Here is a 22,805-nt window from a genome sequence, read left to right as displayed (position 1 = left end):
GTGAAATGTAGAATAACATCCGGACATGGCACCAGGCCCCACTTATACCACGCTCCAGTAAAAATAAACCTCCCCGTCCAAATATAGAGTGGTGGGAAGTGTCATACTTTACAGAAGAAGAGGCAGTTATTTGGCATTAAAAATAGATACGTTTTGGCTTACTTGAAGATCTGGGCATGAGCAGTGCAATTCCCAAATGGAAACAGATGGATGGGGTGAGCCCCCCCTCAAGACTGACTCAGCAATTTAAAGAATCCAAATAGAAAATTATATCCCCTTTCTGGGCCTCAGTTTACTCACCCGTAAGACAGAGAGATTGGACAAAAGATCCAATGTCACACTAAGCTCCAGCCCTCTATGAGGGTCGAACTGGAGGCCAAGGCTAGATCTGAGAGCTGACAACCTCCTAAATCAAGGAGAGCCCAACAGATGCAGGGCGGGTTGGCCCCTCAGTTCACAACTTACTGCTGATAGGATCAGGCGTAGTTTTTCCCAAGGATTTTCAGAACTCACAGAGTTTTAAATCGCGGCTTTGAATCAGACACATTGTTAATCCACAAAGAAATGCAAGCCAGGAAGTCCCCCGATGACTAGCTTGCCTCCTGAGGGGTTACCCTGATGGAACGGAGGGGTGAGGGAGTGTGTGCGGGAGGCGCTGCTGCGGTCCTCTCCATCACTGAGTCCCAGCGGCAGGCAGGCCCTTTTGACACATTCCCTTTAATCGGGCGAGGCAGGCACAGTTATATTTCACACGTGGAAGAACTGGAGGCTCAGAGAGGTGATGTAACTTGCCCAAGATCATTCAGCTGGAGGAGGAGGGAACTGGGTCCAAAGCCTGCATCTTTCCCCCTCGTAGGGCCTCTGCTGTGCTGCCTACCGTGTGGTGGGAATCCCTCTTCTCAACTCCAGGAGGGCAAAGGAAGTCATGACGAAAGCTGAGCGCCTCCGGGTCACTCAGGCTGGCAGCTGAGAAAGCTAGAAGCCTTTAATTTCCTAACTGATCTTCTTGCATTTTTATACCTTGAAAAATAAAAGACCAGATTTGCTTTAAATGATTTTATTAAAAATTGTACCAATGGATGGGGGAAGATATACACACATACACAACATATGCATGTGAAGAACATAAACACATAAAGCCAAAGGCTCTGTACAGTTTTTTTAAAAATGGGGCCCCTTTCTTCTTCCTCTCTCCCAGAGGCAGAGTGCCCAGACCCCAGGGCAGCTACCCTGGGGATGAACAAAATGCTACATTCTCACTGGGTCTCCCCCTGACAGCCCCCGTGGATCCAGGGATAGGGTAGAAGGCTAGCAATGCTCCCAGAGCAGGGAGGGGTACTGGCCACCTGCACAGAGAGAGGGGCAGCGCAGGCCTGGGAGCCAGCACAGGGCTCTGAGCACCTTCAGCTGGGAGGTTGGCTGGGCAGCTGTGAGCTCAGCTTTCTCCATTATTCCCTCAAGACTCAAAGTCCCCACCTGCCCTCAGGTTGCCTAAGGGTGACAGGTGAGTCCCTTCCTGCTAGGGTGTCTGGCCAGGATGGCCTGCTTCCAAGTCCTCACCTTCACACAGAGAGCTGTCTCCAGGCCAGGCCAGCACTGATTTGCAGAAGGCCTGTAGAGCCATGGTGACCAGTCTTCCGGCTTCTTCCACTTCCCTTCTCCCTACCCCACCTCCCCATCAAGTCCCTCACAGAGAAGCACTCACTGCGGTGCTCCCTGCTGTCCAGGACAGTCACAGTGGCTCCACAGCACTCTTCCTGGGAGGCCCTGGCAGAACTGTCCCGAACAACCCCCAGGCAGGAGCCACCTGCGGCCATTGGGGCTGGGCTGCCAGGGGCAGAGATGGGGCAGCTGGGCCCCTCTGGCCCTTGAAACAAGCCTGCCACATAGCTTTGAACACAGACCTGCTCCCAGGGGCTGAGGGAGGCCACTGGGAGGTGATCTTTTTCCACCTCGGACTGAGCAAGAGGAGGCTGCCAGGGACCAGCGCTCCAGTGGCCCAGCCTTTGAAACAGGCCAGGCAGAGGCCAGGCTGAGTCCTCCACCCTCACTGCAGGAGTCCGACGTCTGGCCTGGGGAGTTCCCTCACCAGATCTGTCCACCAGCTTCTAGAAACCCCTGCTTTGGGGCCGTGAATTGGTAGGACTGTTTTGACCCCGAATATCAGGCTTCCCTGCCTCCCAGGCTTTTCTTCCACGAGGAGGGAGCTTTCCAGGCCCTCTCCCAACCCCCACCCTCAGCAAGCCACAAAGCCTCCACCGTCTTCAGCTGGTTACAGGTCAGGATCCAGGTCAGACTCTCCCTCCCTCTAAATCTGATTCTCCACCCCTCGCTAGAGACAGCCAGGCTCCTGGGGGTGGAGGATGGAGTCTGAGGGGGTGGAGGTGGGGGGGAGGGGCAGGTCTCCTGAGGCTAGACTTGAGGAATGTTTAGGCCAACTCAACAGGCAGAGGAGGAAGGGGCCAGTCTAGATCACTAAGCCAATTAAAAACAACCAGCCAGAAAGAACCTTTCTCCTTCCTGACAGCTACTCTGCCAGCTACCTCCTGGGTTGTTTTTTTTTTTTTTTGGTGGGGAAGAAGGGAGAGGGAAAAGTGAGGGGTGTAAATTTTGCCCTGGCTTTGCATAATATGGAGACAGTGCAGTCAGACCACCTTCCACCTGCCCCAGGCTTGATGTTGAGGTGGGTTTGTCAAAGTCGGGGCTCAGTTCTCAGGCCACGGGGCACCCAGCCTGGGCCCAGCAAGGTCTCTGAAGCTGATGGCCTTGCCTTAGCACCAAGATCTAAATCGTTTTCTCTCTCACTGAGCTCGGGTGGAGAGTCTGCCAAGAGGGGTGAACAGTGGCTGCTGTAAATAACCCCGGTTTTTTGGTGTGTGCCACTGAAGCATACGGCAGCAGCCTGCCTGTCACCACCTTGATCCAGGCAGGGGAGAACAATATGTCCCATACACATCATAAAATGGTATGGAGACCCACAGGGAAGGCCGAATTCCACAATGGCCAGTGTGTCCCCGAGCCAGTCCTCACGCTGGTCCCCGGCTCCTTCTCTGCATAGCAGGAACCCGTCTTCTTAGCAGACAAATCATGGTACACACCCTGAGAATAGAATTCTGACCAAGAAGAGGTAATAATATCTCCAGAATATCTGCGCAGAACAAAACAAAGGCTTACACGCACAGTTTGAGGCCCTTCTCCTCCAGGGTGCTGTGAGCCCATATGGCACCTTTGTGCAAATCAGGAAAGGCACCCCTTCTTCTTGGGAGAAGTAGCCCCACACCAGGGCACACAGCTTAGTGAGCAGAACACAAGCTGAATTCCAGCCTCCATTAGCTCTCTCTGCAGGTGCCCTTGTGCAGTGAACAACCTGCACAACTGTACATCCAGAAGATCAACGTCTCCTTCAATAGTACTGAAGACCTCCTCTCTTCAGAACTGGAAGAGCTTGGGCTTGCTCAGATTTGAGAGTCTGCTCTGGACTCTTCCTATGTTCTTGGGTAGCCCTGAGGTCTTCTTTGTCCAGGGAAGCCGTCTTTTCTTTGGGCCTTACTTCACTGTTAGCACCAATGTTGTCTTTTCTCACAGATGCAAAAGTTATAATTTAGTTTCCAGCGTCTGGTTAACAGATTCCCTGCGCCTGCTATTGGAGCTGCCACACTGGCTGCTTTAGATCCTCTCCATAAGTGCCGCAGCAGGGAGAGAAGGGAAGACATGTAGAGGCAGCTGTGATCCTGCTGCTTCCAGAGCAGGCCCTTCCGGCCTAGCTGGAAGCTGGAGGAAGACAGGAAGTGTGTACCCAGCTTTGACGGTTCCCCACTCTAATCATTATCTGTGACTCTAAAAGTCACTTCTCAGCTGGCAAAGCCACTGTCCTGGCTTCTTCTGTATCCCCCAGGTGTGAAAAATGATTGGGGATGAGGGGGAAGAGGTATGTTGTTTCCAAGGAAACCAAAGGGTCTGGGGTCCTCTAAGGCTGATTCTTACGGTGGAGCGGCCACCACATTTTCCAGCCCCACTGCAAACCTGCCCCCTGATGTCCCTCGGTGCTGATGCTGGGGGTGGAATGCGGTCTGTCGGTGGGGTCTTTTGAAAGAAGAGCCAACGAAGGCACAGGCTGCCGGCAGCAGCACGCTGACTGGCTATTCAGCTCATCCGTGGCTGACACCCAGCTGGTCCCAGGCCGCCAGTGGTGGCAGGGGCTCTGTACCTCAGGACCAATCCTGGGGCCTCCAAGGGGGACCAAGTCAGTTTTGAGGCCTAGCCAGAAGTCTGGTTTATTTTGTGACATGTGTGAGGGGTCCTTAGAGAAACCCAACCCTCCCTGAGGTCTGACAGGAGCTGGCCAGGAATCCTTGAGCCCTTGGAGCAGGTACTGGCTGGGGCAAGTGACAACCAGACAGATGGGCAGCTGGCCGGCCAGCCTAGTGAAGCTGCTATCCTCAAGTGGAAAGCCCCTGGCCGAGGCCCTGCTGGGTTAAGGCAATGTGCCCATCAGGATCATGGACCCCATCCACAGTGGAAGGCTCAAAAGTGTGGTGGAACTGGGAGTCTAATCCACTCGATTTCTTAACTGAGTTCCTCTGGAAAAACCACAGTCCACTTCCCAGAGAACATCACTAACGGATCATCTTCGACAACCGGTAGATTCCTCAGTCAAAGAATCTACTTGTCAGAGGCCTTGGGAATTCTCACCATCACAGACACATCAGCCTCCCCTTCAACAGGGTTTGACAACGGCCCCATTCCAGGTCAGGGGCCTGACAGAGAAAGAAGGTCCCACTTCAGTATGTTGTATGTACACACAGGGAGAAATGTAAAAAAATTCAAACGCAAAATAACCACAAAAAAAACAACTTCACAAGACACAGTGTCAGTCCTGCCCGATGTCCTTCCTGACGGTGTTCCTGGTGCCCCATGTGAAGAGGGCAGCCCAGCCTCACCTAGGGTCCGCCCCGTTCCTGTTCTCTTCTCCATTCAAAGCAAGGTTGTGCAGGAAGAGGAGGATCTGCCACCACACGCGATTTCGGTTCTGCTGGTGCTGAAGGGAGAAAAAAAAAGACCAACATAACTCCCACACACAACCTTAGACGGCTCCCTCTCATTTCCAATAAAAGTTCAGATCTCCAAGTCTCACGGCTGGCACTTTAATCCTATCAGTACAGCTCACAGCAGGGAGAGGGGGAGGCGAAAGAGACACTGCCCTGTGGAGGAGATAGTAGAGTTCTCCAAAAACAATTGCAGTTTTAACATTAAAAAGAAAAGACTAGGCTCTATATGCACTATGCACAAGAGGATTAAGCTTTTTCCCCTGCTTGCAGGATTTTCCAGAGTTTAGCCAAGTGCTGCTTTTAATCAGATTGGCTCCCGAGCCCCTCAAACCTCAGCTGCATGAACAACAAACTGGCTTCAGAAAGAGAAGAAGTGCCCCCCTCTCTCCCCCGACTCCAAAGTAACATAGAGAGCAAGGGGGAAGGGGGGGCCTCCATCTGCAAGTGATTTGACACTGTGAAGGTCAAAGGGTTAATCTTCAATTTAAACCACACTGCTGAGGCAGCAAAAATCTGATTTCATCCAGTGCAAACACGCACACACACAGACTCTCACACACACACACACACACTCTTGTGCGCCCGCCCGCTCTCCCTCTCCAGCATCTCCAGCTCGGTGCTGCCCTTTTTATAGATGCTGTTGACAGTAAGCCATAAATAATCCCTCTTGGAGCGCTCTCCTACTGACTGGAGCCAATGAAACGTTAAGCAAGAACATACTTGAAAACAAAACAAAAACAAAGAATATATACTATGCTCTGGAGGTTATCCCAGGTCCTACTGTCAGGCTGGGAAGCTAGGGGCAAAGTTCAGGGGTCAGTGGCTCACCAGATTGGGGCTGGTGCCCTGCCCACGCAGGTACCATTTCCCAGGAGAGGCCCGGGCGGGGCGGGGGGCGGGGGGGGGGGAGGAGAAACTGAGGGGTGCTGGAAGAGGCGGTCTTTGTTCTCTCTTTGTCTGCCAGGGCAGGAGGACTGGGCGGGGGCCTCTCCACAGGGTTCTCAGTGGACAGGGGAATAAAAACCTAGTGTGCAGAAAGGAGCCAGCACGGGCTGGACTTGGATTACTTCAGTGGCCCCGTCAGCAAGCAAGTTTACATGAGGTGTCTGGGGGAGCTGGAGCCCTCTCTTAAACTGTCTTCAACCACAGCACCAGCCCCCACCAGGCAACTACTCCGGTCAGATGGGTAGAGGAGAGAAGAAGCCAGTGGCACAGCTGGAAAGGGGACCCAGGTTGCCTGGACTCCCGGAGCTTCCAGGTTCCGTCCAGCCCCGGCCTCCCTGACCTCTCCCAGGGCCACCATGCAGGTTGCCGGCTTCCCCTTCACGCTGCCCTAGGCCACAAAAGAGAGGCATCCAGGCAGCTGGCCTCGGGCCTGACAACCCAGGTGAACACAGAATGCCCGGTCCATGGCAACGGCATTCCTCCTTCCCCCGTGGAAGAGCCTGGAAAACAAGCCAGCAAACTGGAGGCACAGCTCCTGCTTGGAGGGGAAGGGAAATCGGGCGTGCCACAGAAGAGGCCTGGCAGACAGCGGGTGGGGAGATGGATGGCTTCCTCGTGTTTTGTAAACAAAGATGAGTAAAAAGAGGAAACACACCCGGCTTAACAAAATCTGGTTAGAGTAAAACAGCGTGAAAATGGACTCAGCTGCAAACCCGAAGCCTCGGGCCTGCGGCAGCTGGGCCAAAGACCCCGTCTCCTCCCCTCCCCAGCTGCTGCCCGAGACAGGTGCAGAGGTCATGTGGCCGAACAAGAGGAGAATCCAGGAGCAGACTCAGCCCTGGAGAGGCCAGTCTGCTGGAATTCCAGAGCTCCTCAGGTGCTTGTCTGAGAAGACTGGTGGCAAGAACAATCATCACCATCATAGTAACGTGGGGTAGGGCGGCAGCGGGGGGTGGGGAGGAGCCAGGCTCTGTTCTGTGTGTTCTGCATCCTTGCTTCTCAAAGGGTGGTCCATGGACTAGCAGCCTCGACATCATCAGAGAGCGGCCTGGAAACGCAGACCCCGCATCGGAAGATTCCCCAGGTGATTTTGAGGCACATTATCATGCCCATTACATAGCTACCACACAGCTAGTTTAAGTGGCAGGGACTGGACTGCACCTAGGCCATCTGGCTCTAGAGCGATGTCCCTTCCCATTATCACTGTGCTCAGAGTGCCACTACCTTTCTTTATACAAAGCAGACCCTGTAGCCTCCCCTTCACTAAATCATCTCAAAACAGCTCAATGGCCAAGGAAAGCAGGTGAGAATTCTATGATTTGGGGCTGGGGCGATTCCCATCTCTGTATGTTTCAGTTTCTCCCAAATTCCACTAATGGAGGCAATCTACTGCCCGGGCAACTTGAGATCTCTGAAGATGAGGCACAGACTCCATCATCTGGGAGTGCTGGGGGACTGAGAAGCAGCTGTGGGCCAGAGAGTGCTTTCAGACAGGAAGACTGAGGTCCTGCAGGGGGACCCAGGCAGGCCTAGGCACAGGAAGCAGGGTACATGGCCAGCCCTTGGGAAGCATCTAGTTTCCCTGCCTCTGTGTGTGACAGTCCTTAGGGCTCATGAATTGGCAAGGAAGGCTCTATGGTGTATGGATCCCCAGGGACAAAGAATCAGAGGACCTGGCTTTAGGGGTGGATCTCCCATCAACCTGCTCATGAGTTCCCTCTTGGCTTATAAGGAAAATGCAGGTATTGTACTAGATCAACGGTTTATAAACCCAACTGTGTCACTAAGCCAGCTGAGGTGCTGTTATAAGTACAGTCTCCAGGCCTCTCCCAGACCCACCGGGTCAGAATTTCATGGAAGGGTCCCAGGAATCTGTGTACTGAACAAGCTCCCTGGGTGACATTTTGGAGATCAGAAATCATTTATTGTGTATTTTAATCATACAAGCAATACATGTTAATTGTAGAAATATTGGAAAATACAAGACATTACAGAGGAGGAAATAAAGTCACTCATGATCCAACAGCCTAGAAGAAAACACTTCACGTGTTGGTGTTCTCTCCAGTGCCTTTCAATCTCTTCCCACCAAAGTAATATCTTATCCATTGGCCAAGCCAAAGGTCAATCCTGCCCAGGTGGTTCTGTGGCAGCCAGGCCACAGCCTTTTGGAAACCACAGAGGTGCTCTCCAACCCTAAGGAGTTTGTCATCCACAACTACCTTCAGGATTATAACTCAGAGCTCCAACAAGTGAATTCTGTCAGCCGGGTGTAGGGCCTGGGAACCACCCATGGGCCCAGGAGCCCTCTCTTGACTATAAGCAGATACCACACAGGCTCCCTCTGGCCTTCTCCTGCCTCAGGGCAGCCCTCACAAGACCCTTTTCCACGAGGAAACCAAGAGAATCAAAGAATGCCCTGATTACAAAATACAACAATAAATAAAATCTTTCCTAAAAGTTTAACAAAAGGGCCTGACTAGAAAGGAAAGCAAAAGGGCTTGAAGGGAGGCCAGTGGGAGAGACGGTGAGGAGGAAGGAAGTCGGCCTTCACCGAACAGGACTAAGAACACAAAGACACCAAAACACCAGAGAAGGTGGGTTTTCTGTGGAAGGTGGGTCCTTCCACAGGAGGGTATGGAGGAGAAGGGGACAAGGAAGGGGAACCAGGAATGAGTGCACTTGGCCTCTGCCCCTCAGGCACCTGGCACAGCACCCGGTGCACAATCTGAGATCAACGAGGGCAGACCCGCAGAACCAGGCCTGCTCTCCTAGACTCAGCTAGGGCACCCCTCACAGAATGGAGGTTCCCAGAATACACAGTCGGGGTGACCCAAGGGTGGGGGCTGGGATACAGGGGAGCAGAAGCTCACCCTAGAGCCCTCAGACTCACATGATTTAGAAGCCAGGGCCAAGGCATGGAGGGAATGAACAGAGGCCAACGCCCCCAGGGCAGGCGTCCTAACATGGTAGATCACAGTGTTCTCTTCAGTGAAGAGAGCGCAGCCAGGCGTCAGAGCCCCGTGCGCCTTCTTTGGCCCAGTCTCATTTTCTTGCCATGGTCAGGGGATGAAGGCAGTCAGCTGACAAATGTTTCCATCCCTACTGTGCAACACCCTATGCCTGAATGCACAGCTGCTCATCCTGTATAATGGGGAACATGGAAGGCATACAGTAGGCACTCAACAAGGGCACGCTGGACCGACTACAGAGGAGTCAGCCCTGAAAGATAACCCACTTGTCTGAGGCCAGCAACAACTGATGTCTGGCCAGGTCTAAAGATGTACTTTCTGTGATAGTATCAGCCTCTCACCTGGGGAGAGGCCCAACTAGTAAAAGGCCTCCTTTTTTTTTTTCCCTCTAAAGAGCTGGCTGTGGTGTCTGACAAGGTTGGACTACATAAATCAAACTCTGTTTCATCCCACACAGCCTCTGCCCTAAGCACAAAGCATGTTCCCTACGCTCCCTGGATAAGAATCTCCCTCTGCCTCTCCCCCTTTCAGATCCAATTCACACCCTCTGGGGGCTTTGTGTGTCACCAGTGTTCCAGATGCTCCAGCTAGAGCTAAGTCACCCCAAAGCATCAGAGGAAGAAGCAAAGCAAAGCCGTGTGCAGCTCTAAAAGAACCTAACTCACAAAATGCAAATTTACCAAACAGAGAGCAACTTATAATATCTGAGATATAGAACAGAGCACTTTCCTTTCTTCTCATGTGATCCTCACAATAGGAAGAGCAGGTATTATCAACCCATTCTAGAGCCACGGAAACAATGGCTCAGAAAAGTCATCCCAAGTTAGTTGGGAGGGGTGTTATTTGAGGCTCAGACTTCTGACTCCAAAGCTATGTTCCTTCACTAAAATTTTGCAGTGTTTATTCGCATTATGAAAATTGTATTACCTTTTCAAAGCAAATCACCACTGATCTGCTCCCCTAGTATATTTAAAGACATTGTTTCCAGATCATTAACTATTTAGTAAGGATGCTGTAGACCAGAAAAAAATAAACCTTTCAGAGGCAGAGCTAACTGAAGATCAAACAGAAATAAAGCTAAAACTGGTCTGAAATTACAGCTTCAGACCATGATCTGAAAGCACACTCCATCTCTTCAAAATGCAGAATTGTCTATACTCAAGGGGAAGGTACACAGTCTACGATGCGAAGTTTTCCTCCCTCTTCCCTTTTCCCTGTCATTCTCGAAACCTACTCAGGCCAGGGCTGAAGGAAAGATCCTTGCAGTTGAGAACAGGAACATTGAGATAAGAGAGACTTTTGGAAAATTCCACTTGAAAGAAGCTAGGAAGATGTTTTCTGTTGAAATCAGCAATATTTTAATTGGCACCTTAACCGGAGAGCTACCAAGCACTCCAATTGAGCTACTTCAAGCACCTAACTGAGCTACTAAGCACCTAACTGAGCTACCAAGCACCTAACTGAGCTGGGCCAAGCACCTCCAATTGAGCTACTTCGGGCACCGAAGCTGAGCTGCCCAAGCACCCAGCTGGTGCCACAGCACTCCAGCTGAGCTACCAAGCACCGAACTGAGCTACCAAGCACCGAGCTGAGCTACCAAGCACCCAGCTGAGCCACCAAGCACCTAACTGAGCCACCAAGCACCTAACTGAGCTACCAAGCACCAACTGAGCCACCAAGCACCTAACTGAGCTACCAAGCACCAACTGAGCTACCAAGCACCTAACTGAGCTACCAAGCACCAACTGAGCTACCAAGCACCCAACTGAGCTACCAAGCACCTAACTGAACTACCAAGCACCCAACTGAGCTACCAAGCACCTAACTGAGCTACCAAGCACCCAACTGAGCTAAGAGTTATGTGGATTCAAAGATGACTAAAATATAAACTTGGTTCTCAATTGTTTTACAATATAATGGGGAGAAGAGCAAGAACACAGAGCTAAGTATCACATGAGGCAGAGCGGGTTGAGGCAGCAAATGTGTGCTCCCTTGTACCGTTGTTTTCTGGAATGTGATTGCTGGGTAGCAGGTATAGGGCGGTTGGACCATGGTTCCAGAATCCATCAAATCTGTATGGCGCCTAGCTCAGCAAACTATAGTGTGACTTAAGCATGTTACCTCACTTCTCTGAGCCTCAGTTTCCTACAACACAGGGACAATGGCATCTAAAAGTACAAGGTTGCTGTGGTGATGACATGAGAAAAATATACACGAAGCACTGGGCCTGGGGGCAGCAATGAGCAGGCTCCTTCTTCCCTGGGGAGCACAAGGAAAACCTGGGACCCACTGGCTTTGCAGAGCACTTCTCTCAACATGCTGTGCAACAGGGCCTGCCTGGGGAGCACCGTCTTCCCAGCGGACTCATGAAGCCCCTTGGAGATCCCTGACTTCTGCTTTGAGACTGGCCACCGCAGCCACAGGCCATGGGGCTCAGGATTCTAGGCTGCCAGGCTAAGCCAAGGATTCTGAAACCCAGAGGGCAACCCTTGGGACCAGTGGGCCCACTGCCTCAGACTGCTTCTGACCCAGAGGCCCGAGGAGCAAGCAATGTGGCAAAATGGAAAAGGAAAAAAAGGCTCCTTGCCAAGAGCTTCTTCAGCCCAGCCAGCAGTGTTAACAGGACGGTGAAGCCACCATGGCCGCGCCCATAGATGCTCTAAGGACAAGAGCAGTCTGAAGCCAGCCAGCTCTCAGTGGAAGATGGCAAGGCTTCCTCTAACACAACTGGCAGACACTGGCTCCAGCCACTGGGGGTTGAGGGGTACGGGTGGGGGACAGAGCTGTGCTGTACCACCCATGTCCCCAGACCCTTGTTTTGCACCTCCACAGCCTGGAGGGAGGAACTACCGAGACCCTTAGTTTCCCTCCAGCTGAGAACAGCTCCATCAAACTACTGGGCAACTTCTGCAGAGCTCAGGAGGGCATGACGGTGTGTGCCCTGGTTAAAGAAGGGAGAGGGAGGGGGTTGGGGGGGACAAGCCTGTTGTGTGTATTATGCTATGCAAAATAACCCCAGGTTCTGACTCTCAACTTGGGGTCTTTTCAGCTGACTGTTCATGTCCTGTCCAGGACCAGGTCAAGGCAAACCAGGCAAGGAGGAAGGCTGGAACCCTCTCCTTCACACACGGACTGATTGTGCTCTGGTCATGGAACAGGACCTCTTGGCTGCCAGATACGGATCAAAAGGCAGACCAGATATTTTTCTTTAACCTTCTTTCTTTGTGTCTCCCTTACTCCCCTCCTCCCATCACCCACTTTCCAAAAAAAAAAAAAAAAGCCAGTTTCCATCCCATGGCCTGCCTTGGTGGGGAGGGGATGAACGCTCCGGAACTACGAGCCCTTCTCCTGGAAGAGAGAGCAGTCAGGTGCAGAGTGTGTGGGGAACTCAGCCTCCAGTCTGCCACGCTGATGACTCAGAAGCTAAATATAGCGAGCGATATAAACAGAGCCAGCCACAGAGCAAACACAGGGCCCCCAGCCCTGGCGCTGGCTCTCACGCACTCTGGCTCTCCGCAGGCCCTCCCCCAGCCTCATTCTTCCCCTGACACCGTCCTAGGTGGGCCTCCCACTCCTGGGACAGAGGCTGGCTTCCTAGGGACCCTTCTCACTCTATAGCAAACCTCTGGGGCCCCTGCCTGGGGCTGTCCCATCTAGACCCTGAGCAACCTAGTTAGCCAGCTTGAGTTCCAGAAAACCACTAATAACGAGAGAATCCCAGTGTCAGGAAGCAGTCAGGGGCTCCCTGAACAAAGAATCCAGTCTGCTAGGCAGAGAAGCTGCTAGTTAATAAACCATGCAAACACCAACTTGGGTACAACTTCCAAAAGAGCTCTCCAAATTACAAAGTCAGGTACAAACAAAATCCTAAAGTCATCTTTTAACATATTTCTAAAAGTACTCAAGTGTCCCTGACTTAACAAGTTATTTGTATCACAACTCCTAAAGGCCTTTCACATCAACTCTGCAAGGTAAGTATTAGAAATCAAGGCTTGGAGAGATTAAATGATTTGCCCACGGACACACAACTTATAAGGGGCACAGCTGGGATTTGAACACAGATCTGCCTACAAGTCTAGGATCATTTTTGTGACATTACAGCTAAAGATGGTTTCAACCGAGTGGCTGAAAGTTTTCTCAGATTTCATTTGCCAAAAAGTCTAATTACTATTCAGGGAATTTCCAAACCCGGCTTTTCTGAATGGAGCCACTCCTGATCCAAGTGAAAAAGCCATTTCCAACATGAAGAATTCCAACCCTCCTGTAGCTTTACTCATTCGACTGTCTACAGTAACTACTGTTTTTGAGGATTCTTGGCTTCTTAACATTGCCCAGAAATACCCCCACAAATGTCATGATGGGCCACTGGGACAGAAGAGACTCTCCCAAGGGGAGGGGATACCACTTCCTGTCCCTCCTTAGGCTCATGCTGAAGGAGGCCATGGCACAAGGACAGGAAAGCTGGGGTTCAGACCTTCTGACCAGGGCAGCCCAGGGGCTCAGGGAGGAAGTACATCTGTACCACGCTCTTTCGCACAGAAGCTGGACACAGAAGCAACACAGCACCACCCTCAAGATAAGTCATTATCAGCAGACCATCGGGGGTCCCTGCCACAGTGTGTCAGCTTACAGAAGAGCAAACAGGGGAACCTTCACTCCTGCCCGGGCCAAAGGAAGGTGGGATGTGCGGTGAGGTTGGGAAAGGCTTTCACCTCCACTCACTCTGCCTCCAACTCTCTTGCTGCTTTGGAGACACAGAGCTGAGGCGGAGCACCCTGCTGACTCTGACCTTCTGCCTCCAGTGTTTTGCCTGTGGGTCTGGAAGAGCCACCCTGAACTGATAACTTGGGTAACCAGGCTAGTCTTCCACCTAGCAAGGCTCTCGGGAAATGTGCGGAAAGCGCAGATGGCTTGCGTGAAATGACACCGAGGGAAACTTGGAACCTGTTGCATCTGGAGCCAGGCTGATACACTCAATTGGCCATAATTCCATTTTATCGCATCACCACGCCCCCTCCCTCTGCTCCATACCTCCAAGGGAGAAGACTGTTCTGATGCAAAAAAACCCAAATAACTCAGGTCTGTAACCAGGGACAAAAAGGGGGAGTTCACACTTTCCACAGAGCTATGGACCAGTGACCACTGTCTGGCCCCAGGACACTATCCCAGATGTAGGGAAAGGTGATGGTCAGGCCTCCTCAAGCCCCATCTGCCTATTGGGTTGCCTCCCTTGGCTCTCTCAATCCAGCCCGCAATGATGGGGAACGACTGTCATTCCCTGAAGAGAAATCGATAAGGCCAAGGTCCACAAATGATCAGTCTGGACACTAATTCCTCTGGACCAGGCAGGTGGAGGGAAGTTCAGGGGAAGCAGCTCTACTCAGGGAGTCCCCCGCCAGGTGGAGTGGGAAATGAATTGTGAACCAACAAGAACAAACATGGGGGGTGATCAGGATCATAAACACAAAGAAGGAAACAGGCATTAAAGAACATCTATTAGGTGTCCCGAACTCTCATAGGTATTTTCTCAATTATCACAGTAAAATTCTGTGGTATTAGCACTAATTCATAGAAGAGGAAATAGGCTCAGTGAAGTCAAGTGACTTCCCGAAAACTAGTAGGTGGCAAAGCTGGTATTCAAACTTGGACTTTGTGACTCTGAACCCAAAGCCTAGAAACTAAATCCTAAACAACCTCCTTCCCACTGCCTCAGTTTCTCTGCCCGCAAAAGTGAGAGAAGGGAATAGGGAAAGAAGATAAAGGATAAGAATGGAGGAGTAACAACAGTACTTTCTAGATATGAAATCTTAGACTGTAGTTTATATAAGAATCAAGTTTGGAAAATGACTCACTTCTTAAAACCAGCCACTGAAACGTTCCAGGAGTACCAGTGTTCCACCTGTCTGAAGCCCCCTCCCCCAGCCCTAGCCCTTCCTGCAGGATGAGTTCCTGGTGAAGGTCTATAAGCAGGGTCAGTGGGGAGGAGGGGGTTAAAAGCAAGAAGACTCTGGGGAGAACAGCTCAAGGAGAAGACAAAAAGCCTGGCTCTTTGTACTGGAAAATTTGGGAAAATCAGCTCTTTGAGCTAGAAAGGGCTCACTGGCCAGCCTCCTACCCTTGCAATGAATTGTAGCTTTACCCAAGTAAGTAAAGAAGTAGGTAGCAAGTAAGAAGTAAGTAAGATGAAGAAGTAGGTAGCTGGCAAGAAGGGTAGGGGTATAAGTAAGAAGAGTAGGTAAGTAAGTAAGAAGAAAGAAGTAGGTAGCTGGCAGGAAGGTAGGGGTATGGAAGTAAGAAGTAAGTAGTAAGTAAGAAGTAGGTAGCTGGCAGGAGGGTAGGGCTATAGGAACATGGGAGCCAGTGTGGAGTAAGAAGAAGTAGGTAGCTGGCAGGAGGGTAGGGGTATAGGGAACTTGGGAGCCAGTGTGGAGTGAAGTGTGAGGCAGAGGAGACTCTCATGAAGCTCTCCTCCAGTTCTCCTTCTCCCCAGCTTGGATGGCTGTGGCTAAAAGCACAGCACCTTGTCTAAAACTAACCTGTGCCCTCAAAGAGGCAGCTCTGAACTGGGAGAAGTGATGCCGACCAGCAAAAAGCAAGGCAAGGCTGGGCACAGTGGCTCATGCCTGTAGTCCCAGCACTTCGAGAGGCCAAGACAGGTGGATCATCTGAGGTCAGGAGTTCCAGACCAGCCTGGCTGACATGGCGAAATCCCATCTTCACTAAAAGTACAAAAATTAGCTGTGTGTGGTGGTGGGCGCCTATCATCCCAGCTACTCGGGAGGCTGAGGCAGGAGAATCGCTTGAACCAGGGGGGTGGAGGTTGCAGTGAGCCGAAATCATGCCACTTTACTCCAGCCTGGGCGAAAGAGTCAAACTCTGCCTCAAAAAAAAAAAAAAAAAAAGCAAGGCCAGACCTTCGGAGAAGGGCCTCCTCCTCCTCCTGTTCAGGACCAAGTTAGGAGGGTCCCCAGGACTGTATCCTAGTCCTGTGCCAGGGAGGGCTCCCAGCCTGTTCCCAAGCCTATAGAGGCTCACCAGTGGATGGGGGAATATTCTGGGGAATAACTGGTGAGAGAGATCAGATTTTTGCAAATGAAGCAAGCTGCCTTCCATGTAGCCCTCTAGATGAGTCTAGGAGAGCCACAGCCACTGTGTCCTCCCATCCTTTCCAGTACCAGAACTGGAAGCTGTGAGCTGGGCTCAGCCATAGGCCTGTACAACCAGGGTGGAGTGAATGGGCAGGAAGGAGGCCAAGAAACTGAAAATAAGAATCAGAGCGAGTCCACACATGGACTGAAGGGGAAACTCTAAGCCAAGTTTCCACCAAATAATCAAAGGAGAGAATAAGAACTGGAGCGTAAGTCTATTATCTAAGCATAGGGCCACCCTCCCTTCCTGATAACTAAGGGACTGGGAGGACTTACCAGGCCCAGGCCTAGCCCCAAACTGTCCTCAGAACTCCTTGGCAGAGGACACTAACCATATCTAACCTGCAATGGCCTGTTCTTAGGAAACCCAAGGTCAATTCCTCTTCCCCTGGCACTGGCAATGGTTTGACACTTAAGTCAACCTACTATTACCAATAGCTCTCCTCCGGCCACCTGCAGCTACCCATCTCACCTCAGAGTCTGCCCAGTCATGGTCAAGCTATGTATTCCCTTGATTTCCTGACAGTCAGACACACATACGCACATACAGAGCCAGCTGGGCTGGGGACACAGTCCCAGAAGTACAGAATGTGTTCGCTTCCAGGTGGCATGCCTGTGCTTCAGCTGTGGCTGTACCAGCACGGATGCAGCCTCAGGCTCCTCTCCCAGCCTTGGCAGCCATCCAGAAAGCCAGCCTGAAGAGGAAGGGTTAAGTGCCTGGGGCCCAGCCCAGACAGCGGCTGCTGGAGCAGGGAGGGCAGCCTCCAGTCCATGGCACAGAGGGCTCCTCCAGCACGAGCCTGCCAGCCGCCGCCTTTGTTGATGGACTCTGCCACATGCTCGGCTGACACGCGATGCTCCGCCCTGGCGGGGCTGGTGCCAGGCTGCCGGCTGAGCGCCCGGCTGGCCGCCGGTCTGGGGAGCCTCTCCGAGGTACACTCTGGAGTCCCAGACCCTGGTTCCCAGACAGAGACAGTGAGGAGCGGCCTCCCCAGCTGGAAAGTGTCAGGTTTCAACCGGTTCCACCACTTTCCCCCACTCAGGCCCCATCCCTTGGCCTGGTTACCCGTTTCCCACTGTACCTTAGCCAGGCACCCCCCAACTGCCCGGTTTCACTGCAGCACCCTGAAAATCTTCCTGTTAGGTCTGTGAGGGGCAACCCCCGGGCCACAGCCATAAGAAGAGACAGGCTGTCAAGCAGGGCTGCAGAAAGCCATCCCATTCCCAGGGAGGGACTGCAGCCTCTCCCCAGAGAGCTCTTATGGAACATGAGTTGAGAGCGGGCAGTTTACCAATGTGGAGCTCAGAGATGAGGGCAAGATGCTCATCCAGTTGGGCCCATCCTGCCCATGGCAACCGCAAGAACCAAAACTCTGGGACCATATCTTTGAGGTCTGGCAGAGACAGAGTTGCTGACAAGAGGAGACAGGCAGGCCCTGGCCCCCAAGCCCCAGCAGACTCAACCCTCCTCCCCTACACCCCCGTGCCTACTTGCTGCACATGGAGCCGGTGGAACTGGTCTGCAATGCACTGAAGCTTTCGGGCAATCTGTACCTCTGCTCGATGTTGCCACTGCCCTTCGGGGGGCTGCTCCCCGATGGGCAAGACTGCCGGGAAACTGGCAGGGAGAGGAAGCCGGTAGCCAGCATTGCCTGCAAAGATAGAGGACCCACATCTCAGCATTCTCCACAACTGCTCCGGCCTCCCCACGCCTGCCTGACCTGGCCAAGACCGGAGGCTGAGGGTCAATCCTCATATGAGAAAGGATAGGAACCGGCCTGCCTCTATCAGGGCACTCTGCCAGGCTTGGACAGCCTGCTGCCCAAGTGCACAGAAGTTGCAGAACAGAAGTGGGAACAGAGAGAGTGGCCTCAGCCTCCCCTTCGCTTCTCCATTCACTGACAGTGCCATGACAAAGGGCAGGTGGTAATGTGTGCAGGCGAACATGACCCCTTCCGTCCTTATTTATCAAGCCACCCTTAACCACAGTTGGTTATTCACGTAGTAGCAGGTTGAAGCTCTTCTCTGGAAAAGCACTGGAGGTAGCTCTCCAGTTTCTGGGTTGAGCAAAGGAAGGGGCAGAGAAAGAAAAAATCAAAGAAGTGTCTCCACTTTTCTAGTGAAGCAGAGAAAGGCTAGTCTCCCGAAGCTCCTGGGCAGCAGCACAAAAACGAGGCAGGGAAAACTCCTGAGACGCACGGAGCTGCCAAGTTCCTCTCTGGAGACAGCCCCAGGCAAGACCTCTAGACCAGCGCTCCACACTCACCGAGTGCACGCGTTAGAGCCACCGCTAGGGGCGCCAGTCCGCCGGCCTCCTCGCTCCTTTCCCTCTTCCCCGCCTGCCCGCCTCATCCAGCTTCTCAGACGCCCGCCAGAAGCGCTTTGCTAGAACTGCCCTAAGGGGCAGTTTCCTCTGGGATTGACTGCAGTGTCTCCTCAATCTGCTCGTCAGACACAGTAAGCCAGCCTCCTAGCCTTTACCCTCCCTCCATAAGCTGCAGTGCTCATAGAAGAAAATAGACCGTCTAATCTGCCCTTTTGCCAGAGGAGGGCATATTTCTCACAAAACAAACTATTTAAGCCCACAAATGAAGGGGTCTTGTCTTAGCCTTGGAAGCATCCCCTCTGCTGGCATTGGGCCCAGGCCGGCCCAACCTCTTTCTCCAGTTTCCCTTTCACGCACAGAAAGTCCCAAGTGACAACTGGGGGCCACCTTCTGCCTTTGGGAACCCTCCCTCCCAGAACCGGCTGGGTTTTCCCCCTTCATTGTCAACAGCCGGTCACAGATCCCCCAGCCTTCTCCAGGGCAAGAGGAGCCACTTCATAGTAGGCAAGTCACTGCTAGGACACTAAAGACCTGGCCACTCAAGGGGCACAGGATGTAAAAGGAGATACCATGGACACAAGGATCCCTCCAGGAGGGGACAATTTGCCCTCTGGGGGGCCTGAGGCACAGGTGAGGAGGAATAACAAGCCGAGAGGCAGCAGGTGGAAGTCAAGGAATCAACAGCGCCGCCGATCACTCTGGGGAAGGAAACAGCAAAGGGCAGGTTTGGGGAGGGAAAGCCCCTCTTTTCCCCCAGTATCTGTGGGAGGAGTCTTGAGGCTGAGAGCACTCACCGTAAAAGAGTCGCTGGGGTTCCTCAGTTACCCCACAAGGCAGCATGACACCTTGGCTGGGGGAGGCTGGGCCGAGGGTCTGGGTGGCCTTGTCTTCCTGGCTGGTGGGTCGAAGGCCAGGGCCACAGCAGTGGGTGAGAGGGAAGAGCTGAAGTCGGCTGAGGGGGCAGTCAAGTAGGCTCTGGGCAAACAGATCGGCAGAGAGCGAGCTCCCGGGTTGGGCCCCCGGCTCCCCGTCCTCCGGCTGGAACACATCATCCTCCAGCTCCTCCACACACCGAGATGGCTCCATCTCTTCTGTGAGGGGGCAATGCAGTCATGTGGGCTGCTGCCCCACCAGGGCCACACCTGGAAGGACTCCCCTCCCCTTCTTTCTTCCGTGCTCCCCCTTCTTATTTGAGGTGGCCGGGCCACATACTGATGACATACAACCCTGGTAATAAAGCACTGCCAAGGGTGACACTCACTCCCAAAGTGTGGGCTGCCTACATGTTCAGGGGCTCTCCACACCTCTTCCCTGGGCCCGCCTGGAACCACCCTTTTTCCTGATCACGTTTTCTGACCTAGGCCGGGCACAAAGTTTGACTCTGAGGGTTGTGAGTGATAGCAGGAGTAGAATCAGCAGCTATATGCATGCAGGGTACCTGGGAAAATACAAAGACGACTAGCCTCTGTTAAGTTGCTGTCAAGGGTGCTGTGACGGGCTATACATACAGTGCTCACCACACACACGCACGCATACAGACACACACACACACAGTCATTGTCCCAAGGAAACTCTTATCTCAGTCTGAGCTGAGCTCCAGGCTCAGCAGCAAAAACAAAAGCCAGCAATCCTAGGGCAGCCAGGTTCCCTCCAAACCTCTAAGCCCCGCCCTGCTGCCCATCTACTCTAATCTCCACCCCTTGCTTGCACAACACAACAAACAGGCTCTGCAGTGTGGTAAGAGTGTCCTGGGAGAGGGGATAAAGACCCAAGCTAGTCATTGCAGCTGCCATCTCAGCTCTCTTTGAGCAGAGGTGAGCTGTCTGCCCACCAAAGATTGGCCCGGAGGGTAGGTTCAGCCTCTCCCAACTAAGTCTCCTCACTAGTCTCCACGATTTCAAATCCTTGTTTCCACAGCCTCCCGCTCCTGCCAGCTCTGAACCTGAGACTGGTACAACTGGTCTTACAGAAGGAAGTGAAATTCAGCCCTCTCCCTATGACCTCACTCACTGCCTATACTACTCAGGTTATTGATATGAGTTTCTTGGTGATAAAGAAGTTCCTCTTGCTCCACCTGATGGCTCTTGGAAGTCTGAGCTTGGAGCTACTCAGCATCTTAAGCTTCCAACCCAGCTCCCTACACATGCCAGGAGCCCCTTAGGGCCTCTGCAGCAGCAGCCAGAAGCAGCCACCACCTGAACAGCTACGGATAAAGGGATGAATTTCATTCTTGTCAGACTCAATTGGAGATTCCCGGGGGTTCTGTCCCCCAGTCTCTTGCCGTTGAAGAATATGCCAAATGGTCCATGGATTGGGGAAGTAGCTAAAACAATCTCAGTTCAATTCAGAATCCTGCCTTTGCCAAACGCAAGCTCTCTGTGAGGTGCTTGCTTGGGCCCTCCCTTGTCCCATCCCATCCCTGTCCCTGAGCTGTCTATGGTCCTGTCTCTGTCCTCTACCCTGGAGAGTGAAGAGATGCCTGCTAGGATGGCAAGCAGGCACGTGGTGTTCTTTGGACAGTGTTTCCCAAGTGTGTGTGTGGGGGGGGGGGGGGGGGGGGGGGGGGTGCACTCCAGCTTATTAACAACAGGAAACAAAATTTCCTGATGAAAGGACCAAGTGCTGTCCTGCCAGTCACCTGGCAGGGGCTCCCCTCCAGCTCTCCAGCCTCCTCTTCTCAGGCTGGCAATCCCGACCTAAGAAGGGGCCCTCAAAGCCAATCACAAGCAGGGGTCATTGTCTTGGTTTTTCCTTTGAAGCCTATCACCTTCCCCTCCCCCTCCCAGCAAAGCCCCAAAGTTCAACCCTTGCCTGGACTGGACAGTGGGGGAGGTGCAGCCAGAAGGTGTGGCTCTGCAAGCCCCGGGGACCCCTCTCAGGCTCCACAAACTGTAGGTGGCTTGCTTGTAGGTGGGCGCCTCTGGAGGGGTGCTGGGCAAGGTCAAGGGTAAACTAAGAGAGGGTGAAGAAACCCTTTCCTCCCTTTTCTCCTGAGCTTAAGAGGTGATGTCCAGAGTGGTGGGAGGAGGGCACTGAGAACAGGGCCAGGGAATGCTTTATTCCTAGCAAAGGAACTCAAGCCCCGCTGCAGCCATCCCAGCCCCTAAGGGCTGGAAGAGGGATGCTGAACTTAGACTCCTCCTCCTCCTCTTAGGAGAAGGCAGTAGCCAGAAACCCAGAGCCTCGACAGTGACTAGGCGCGCGCGCGCACACACACACACACACACACACACACACCCAGACCTGGGTGACTCCAGGAGAGAGTCTCAGCCTCCGAGTCGTGATGCCAGGGCTCCGCGCCAGGGTCCAGCGTGACGAGCACTCGGGGGCTTGACGCCCAGACTCGATTGGGAAGGAGGGAAAAAGCCCAGCTGTTAAGGAGAGAAGCTTTCAGACTCCGCAGGGAGGCAGGATGCCCCACAATTCCTGTTCTACCCCAAAGTCAGACCCAGAGGCTGGGCCGTTCTCGGGCGCCCAGGTCTGCTCAGCAGTGCACCCCAGGTTCTCCTGCCTACCTGAACCCAACTCCTTCGAGTCCCAAATGCTACCCCCAAGTTCCCTCTTGGAGCAGCGCACCCAGCTGTGGGTTCTGCACCCCGTTCTCTCACCCCAGGGCCCCAGTTCTTCATGGTCACCCCAGACGCCCGCAGCCCAAACCCTTCCCGGGCCCCCATGCGCAGCGCGACTCCGCTCCCCACTTCCCCAGGGAGCTGCGATCCAACTCCGCCCGGACCCCGGCCGCCACCCGGGCGCTCACCGGGCTGCGGCAGGAGGCGGGAGGCGCAGGCAGGGGCGGCGGCGTTAGCGGGCGCGGGCCGGGGCGGGAGGAGGCCACTCCGCACGGTGCGGTATTGTTTCCAAAATACGCCCGCTTGGGGCATCCCGCAAACAGCTGATGAGGCCCCGCCCCCCTTCGCGTCACGCCGAGGACTGGCCAATGGCGAGTGAAGCGCCAAGTCCCGGGCTGGGCAGCTGCCAGGGACGGTCACGAATGTACGAACCTTCCCTTGGAAACACTGCAAGGGACCGAGCAAAATTCCGACCGTCGCCAGAAGCGCAGTTGGAGCGCCGTCGCCGGCGCGGATTCTGTCCCTAATACAGGCTCTGGAAGCGCCAGAGAGTCCCTGAATCCTCTATTAGGTGTCGGAGAGGGGGCGCCAAAGTAACTTTTGTCTTCTTTTTCACGGGAATGGGCAGAATAATTGCTGCGCGTCCAGAAAGGGAGGGGGGAAGGAGGCGGGGAGTTTTTTGATGAGGCTGATGCGTCCAGTGGGTGCAGGGTGCAGGGTGCGGGTCCCTATGGGATCCCAGCCTCAGGGGAAAACTCCCTCCCGCCTGCCGAGCAGGTCAGAAGAAAACTGCAGCCCCA

At 53.3% G+C, this 22,805-nt stretch overlaps 1 protein-coding gene across 1 annotated transcript; it reads right to left on the bottom strand.

Annotated features, from left to right (window-relative positions):
* Positions 1-1,041: 1,041 nt before the first annotated feature.
* BMF (Bcl2 modifying factor) lies at positions 1,042-22,559 on the bottom strand. The gene is given in 6 exon segments (XM_009209900.4): positions 1,042-5,038; positions 17,602-17,762; positions 19,231-19,527; positions 21,680-21,766; positions 21,769-21,807; positions 22,194-22,559. Coding segments are annotated over 6 exon segments (810 nt in total). The 5' UTR covers positions 22,318-22,559; the 3' UTR covers positions 1,042-4,936.
* Between the last annotated feature and the right edge of the window lie 246 nt (positions 22,560-22,805).

This window comes from Papio anubis, chromosome 7, assembly GCF_008728515.1.
Source record: "Papio anubis isolate 15944 chromosome 7, Panubis1.0, whole genome shotgun sequence".
Classification (NCBI taxonomy): Eukaryota; Metazoa; Chordata; class Mammalia; order Primates; family Cercopithecidae; genus Papio; species Papio anubis.
The sequence above is the reverse complement of the archived record's forward strand: the minus strand, read 5'-3'. Positions and strand labels throughout refer to the sequence as shown.